At 41.0% G+C, this 6,411-nt stretch overlaps 1 protein-coding gene across 1 annotated transcript; it reads left to right on the top strand.

Annotated features, from left to right (window-relative positions):
* Positions 1 to 6,373, top strand: LOC133529294 (luciferin 4-monooxygenase-like). Its single transcript, XM_061866990.1, has 10 exons — positions 1 to 379; positions 2,114 to 2,321; positions 2,704 to 2,899; positions 3,181 to 3,303; positions 3,675 to 3,849; positions 4,172 to 4,312; positions 4,417 to 4,548; positions 4,858 to 5,088; positions 5,617 to 5,779; positions 6,190 to 6,373. Exons 1-10 carry the CDS (start codon positions 224 to 226, stop codon positions 6,315 to 6,317), a joined length of 1,653 nt encoding a protein of 550 aa, XP_061722974.1. The 5' UTR covers positions 1 to 223; the 3' UTR covers positions 6,318 to 6,373.
* Positions 6,374 to 6,411: the final 38 nt, after the last annotated feature.

The following is a 6,411-nucleotide window of genomic DNA, read 5'->3' as shown; positions in this document are numbered from 1 at the left end:
TTATTATTATAATATTAGTTGCCTGAAATAAAGATTTTCATTTCATTTAATTTTCCTGTTATTGAATTAATAAAATACCATATTCATTTGCAGGGTACAATTTTAATTTAACCCGTCGTACCGTCCAGCGATTTCTTACCGAAAGCTATAGCTGCGTTATTCGTTTCCTCTCATCGAATACTTAGTATGTCCATTCCCAATACAAGAATAATTTGTCCACAGAATGTATCCGTCAAGACGAGTGAATGACTCCGTGCACTGGTTCATGAGCGAGCTGACGTCTAGGGTGGTCGCGGAGTCAGGGACATCCTCCGACAAACACCATCTTGGGAAAATTCTGCTGCAGAGCCTTAAGGATGACCCGGATTTCGTATTACAGGTTAGAATCATTTTCACCATGACGTACAGCCGCCATCAGATATATCGGAGCGGCCGAGGTGCTTATAAATATCTGAACATGTACTCTAACGCCTTGATAAGCTTTGGTCGTTCCGTTATATCTGATGGCGATTGTATACGCTCAGAACGGGTATCTTTGTACTTTGGAATCAGCGTGCAAAGTTGCATTTTTTCTCCTTTAAAGTTTTATGTTGACCTTAAGTTACCTTTGGGATCGTGCCCTCGTTGACCTAAAGCTGGTATGCTAAGCGAGGCATTTTTTAGAGTTTCATCAGTTATCATATGCACGAATCACGAAGAAGTGTGTCACGGCGAAATTAATCGATTAAGCAACGTAGGTACCTAAACTAGATCGACGAGATGATAGACCTTCGAGAAGTCAGTGACATAAAAGGTTTTTAAATTGATAATTTGTTAAAGTTGCAGAGCGTAGGTAGGTAGGTAAGTATACGAAGTAGCGGCCTTACTTAACCTTCGCGAGGCCCCGGGTGGCCCGGCCCTTGTACAAATCTGCTCTGCGAGGCCCATGTAAACTTCTGACCGGGTTATTGCGAGGCCCCGGGCGACTGCCCTGCTCGCCAGCCCCTAAGACCGCCACTGACGACCTCATGGTGAGTGTCTCGATACACATATTGAAGGCAAATATTGAAATTCAATTCCGGTATGATATTGATAATCGTCCGATATTGGATGCCCTAGTAGAAAGCTAAGACCTCTCGCAATCGTTTGCATTTGGTTAATGAATATACATTTTGAGGACTTTTTCTAGTAACTTGAGCGATACGAAACCTGATTAAACAACTTTTGCTCGATAGAAAAAATCAAGAGCATAGGTCTAAAAGGCACCAAAAAATTTTGTTACATATTTTTCACAAAAGCTATTAAGATGAAAATTGCTTCTGAAAATGCGCACTTAATACTAATTTTATTTGTGGTCGAACTCTTCAATTACCTACCTAAGTACTTTTTTTCCCGATAAAAATAACAATTCAACAACAATGATATCCACGATCCCGCGTGCGCACGGCCACTCGCTATGGGCCTTACACCATACACCCTGACACATGAATCTAGTATTTAGTATGGATTGGAAATGAGTGGTGGGGGGAACTGACAGAACGGGATAGTCTTATGTATCTTTCAGTAGGAGTAGCAGCCTTATTATTGTTTTTCCTTGTCACAGTTAAACCTTTTTATTCCCCACCGGAAATTTTAGTATTGTTTATAGTGGGCAACAAATAACTCGACCAAATTACGTAGCTTGTTTTTGGTATATTGTCAGGAATGTTAAAACGGGTTTTTATAATTTTGTCGCATTGCGTATGTTCTGTCCCTCACGGGCGCACGCGGTATAGCATGTAGATAGAGAGAAATAGAGAAAGCGATAAGAGAACAATTTAACTCGAGAAAGTGGCATACCTATGTCATGTCTAAATGATGAGCTGATATGGGAGTCCGGTTCAGAGTCCGGACCGGTTCTTGTTAAGAAACAGTTGCAGATGTGATCTGCCAGTTATCAACAGTGAGATTTCTGATACAGGATTGATGAAACTTCTGAACAAACTTAATTTGAGTCTACAAACCATTAGTTATTTTATAATAATATATGGAACGTCTATCCAAAAGGAGCTTTAGCAAGTATTTTTTTTTCATATTCCTCTCATATACATTATATTATTTTCTCGTAGCGAAATATATTTCAAGTTTCCTTTAGATAGACGGGGCGACGGGTGAAACCGAAACCAATGGATCAGTACTCAAGAGGACAGCTCGATGCGCCATCGCCCTCAAGAGCCTGGGTCTCCAGCACGGTGACGTCATCACCCTCATGGCTCCGAACCACATCGACCTGGCCATACCGTTCTACGCGGCGCTCTACCTGGGAGTCATTGTGTCTCCTATTGACAGGACTCTGGGTATTGGTAAGTATCCTGGATATGGTGGTTGCACTCAGTGTTGGCCGAACGTTAATTAGAATTGACAATTAACCATTACAAATTGAACCGTAAACCGTAACGAACGGGAACGGGAAATTATTACAAATTGAACCGTAAACTGTAAAGTTTACGGTTCAATTTGTAATGATTTATAGTCAATTCTAATTAACGTTCGGTCATCACTGGTTGCACTGTTATTGTCCACCGTTGTCTCGCACTTACATTATTTATTACTTTGATTAGAAATTGACGGCGAGGATGACGATTAAAGCGTAACCGTCGTAGTGACCCATAGATTACATACCTACACATTTTTCTCTTCTCTCTGTATTGAAAAAGGTTATAAAGTCCAAAAAACTCTTTGTAGATGAACTCCAACGAACTTTCGAAGTGACCAGACCCAAAGTGGTATTTTGCCAAAGCGACCGGGCCCCAGATGTGCAGCTAGCTCTTAACGGAATCGAGTCTGATGCCTTCATAGTCACCTTTGATTCAAGCCACCAGCTTAGCTTCCCTGAATTCTTGGAGAAGTATGGGGGTAAAAGCCCTGTTGATGAGTTTAAGTAAGTCTCTATAAGTTGAATGTTACTAATTCCAGAGTCGAAATAAAATGCGGTCTGAATAGAATACAACTACAGATTGGTAACAGGCAGGCCGACTGTTTGTAGTGTTGCAGTATCAGCTGGAGTAGCCCCCTGTCTAGGTGAATCTGGTAAAGGTCAGAGGGAATTAACGCTGACTGCATCTAAATATGAACAAGGAACAAAAAAACACAATTTTTTTGTTGTAAATAGTTTTTTTCCATCCTTATTAGAATCAAGTAATGTTACTTTGTCTCTTTTAGGCCAACAGATTTTGACCCAGAAGTTACCATTGCATTGCTGTTAGCCACTAGTGGATCTACTGGATTACCGAAAAGTGCCGCCGCCACTCATAAGAATTTAGCAATCACGACATCATACGACTGGTAAGTAGTAACTTTTTCTGAGGAGACGAAGACAAGTTTATAAAAAGTTATGCGTGGTCATACAAAAGAATATATATGTACCTATATGGTATGGTATAAATATATAACGGTTTGCAGATTGTGGACGAAGAAAGATTGTTGTCGAAATAGGTATTTAAGTAGGTAAGTTAAGAGCTTCACATCACTATTTTTGTGTAAAGACGTGTTAGTTTTCAACCAATATTCGACAAAATCTCTCTCATGGATAGGCCAAGTTCCAATAATGAGCCACCAAAATAAATAATTTCGAGGATTATGTGAGACATTGATCAACTTGATCGTGCCAATGTTTTTTCTGAATTCAATGTAAATTTTTCTTCACACTTTTCTAGGATTCGGTACACGAAGTTCCCAAGCCCTACCAAGATGATATTCATCATATCACCGTTACAGTGGCTCACGGCGATAGCAATGTTCTTGACATCTCCGATCATGCGAATTACCAGGCTGCAGTCATCGAAGACTTTGACACAAAAGCACACTTATGAGCTTATCAACAATTACAAGGTACCTACTTTAGAGCGGCGTCCATGTTAAACTAATGCAAACATATTCATTAGGTCTCCATGCCCGCTTTTCAAATCTCCTGGACGCTCGACGCAACGTTTTATGCCTCGCCGAAATCGTCGCTGGTCGCACGCCACTTCTCGTACACCTACATAGGTGGTTTTGTTTGAAGCTGAAAGTGTGGTAGCATGTAGGTAAGGTACAATTAGGACAAAATTATATACAAGACCTTACGTACTTACGCACTTCAGAGTAAAATCTTTGTTCAAATATTTTGGCCCTTTGGAAGATATATTATTTGATCAGCTACACTTTGTTGCAGCCAACCTTCAAGATAGTCAGTCCGACGTTTATGACCACGCTTCTAACACCGGAGGGGAGTGAGGAGTGCGACTTCAGCTGTTTCGAGACAATCATTATAGGAGGCAGCGCCGTTACTGCTGACCTGATACAGGAGATTAAGGTACTAACGGTGACCATCGTTGGACCTTGTGTCTTTGCAATAAGGTTTACAAATTGACAGTTAACCGTTGCGGACGATGATAATACACAGTACTATTGTTTTAGAAAAAAGCGCCACGTACAGAGGTACTAAATGGCTATGGAATGAGCGAGGTCACATCATTGGTGTTCATAAATGAAGGCTTGAACCCCGGCTCTGCCGCTGTTGGGAAACCTATGGGTTGTTTGCAGTACAGGGTGAGTTGATAAATTCACGTATTTAGAACGATCACAAATCACTTAAAAATTCTTTTAAACCTATCAGATGGACTACACACTCAAGCACACACTGAAAGCAAGGCCGCAAATTTTACTTACCTAAATTAGAAAAATCAAACTTGATGGATGTATCCATGAATAGCGGCTAGCGACATAGTGCATAGTTATACAGGAGAACGGCCTTATGGCCTTATGGTCACGACTCACGGACTTCATAAACGCTTCATATGTGAAGAGTGAAGCACTCACTTCTTTTTATAACAAATATCCTATTACTTCCAATTACAGTTGATAGATGTGGAGACCCAAGAGGATATCTACGAACCATACAAGAACGGGGAGCTATGGGTCAAAGGCCCTGGTATAATAAAAGAATACTACAGAAACCCTGAAGCGACAGCAGAGGCGTTCGCCGAAGACCGTTGGTTCAAAACAGGCGATATGTTCTATAGGGATGACAATTATAACTTTTTCTATGTGGAGCGAATTAAACTACTGCTTAAGTATATGAATCATCAAGTAAGTAAACAAGCAAGTATGCTTTTACTCATTATCTAAGAACCAGGCTTAACTATAAGATTAATTATATGGTTAACTCGCGTATTTTAGGCACTCGCGTGACATGTTTCGGATGGCCTTGGTCTCCTTTTTCAGGCACTAATAATGCGAATAGCGTTCACGATAGTCGCACTTCGCGTATTGGGCGCTCTGAGATAACCGGTTGCAAGAGATCTTGCTCTGTCATTGTTGGCTGGCAAGTTTATTTGAAAACCACACCAGACCATCTGGCAGAACCTAAACTAGGCTGAGCCTATCATAATTCATAAATTACATTTTTGGTGATTTCGGTCAAGCAGTATGAGTATCCGTGTTAATGTGGTTAATCTGCCAACCCCCTCTCACCCAGTATCTTAGAACAGCACTTTAGAACCTCAATGTACGTCATTTAGGCTCCAGGATAAAATTGAAATAAATTTTTTTTTTGGGTTAAAGATATTTTTTTATATATAGGTACTAGGTATATATCTATTTTTTTATGGTCAACAGATCTCCCCAGGAGAACTAGAAAAAACTATCCGCCGGCACCCAGGAGTTCTAGACGTAGCAGTGACTGGTATACCGGACAAGCGTGGGGACTTACCGGTCGCTTGCGTGGTTCGGCGGCCTGGGCACGACGTCAGTGCCGAGGAGATCAAACAGCTGGTCAAAGGTATGTGAGAACAATCTTCCGGCACTCAGGGGTTAGACGTGGTCGTGTCCGGTATACCAGACAAGCATGGAGACTAACCGGTCGCTTACGTAGTTTCCTTGGTTTCGCGCGTTTTCCTCGCCCGAGCGCGCCTCCTTGGCCGAGGCACGTCTACACTGGCCGGTTTGTGCGTGAGGAAATTGCCTCGCGCGTATGCTCGCTCTGTGTGGACCCGCCTATTAAGTACTAACATACCCTACGTATCAATCAACTAACACTGATTGGACCATTTGTTGTCTTTAATAGAATAATAATAATACATTAATTCATTAATAAACTACCTTTAACGGCACTGGGCTAACAAATTGTAATTAAGAATCATGACATGTGTACGAGTATCACAGTTCGGCTAACATTTTTATTACTTTCAGATAATTTGGCAGAAACAAAACAACTGAGGGGAGGCGTTATATTCTTGGACGCAATACCACAAACAGCATCCACAAAGATCCATCGGAGAAAACTCAAGGAGATTGCTATACAAATGCTAGCAAATTAAAGATAAATAAGAATTACTCCGTTTTCGATTCGCTATTGTGGCGTAAATGAATCGATCGAGTAATTAATTAATTATACATTTGGTCGTTTACCAG

This window comes from Cydia pomonella, chromosome 20 (assembly GCF_033807575.1).
Source record: "Cydia pomonella isolate Wapato2018A chromosome 20, ilCydPomo1, whole genome shotgun sequence".
NCBI classification, from domain to species: Eukaryota; Metazoa; Arthropoda; class Insecta; order Lepidoptera; family Tortricidae; genus Cydia; species Cydia pomonella.
This window is presented reverse-complemented; position numbering and strand designations above follow the sequence as displayed.

Bases quoted from the DNA above. Each gene is read 5' to 3' on its own strand.
- LOC133529294 (XM_061866990.1), top strand. From the start codon at position 224: ATGTATCCGTCAAGACGAGTGAATGACTCCGTGCACTGGTTCATGAGC. The intron at 380-2,113 runs GTTAGAATCATT...AGTTTCCTTTAG, and splicing joins ACCCGGATTTCGTATTACAG to ATAGACGGGGCGACGGGTGA. The intron at 2,322-2,703 runs GTAAGTATCCTG...AACTCTTTGTAG, and splicing joins TGACAGGACTCTGGGTATTG to ATGAACTCCAACGAACTTTC.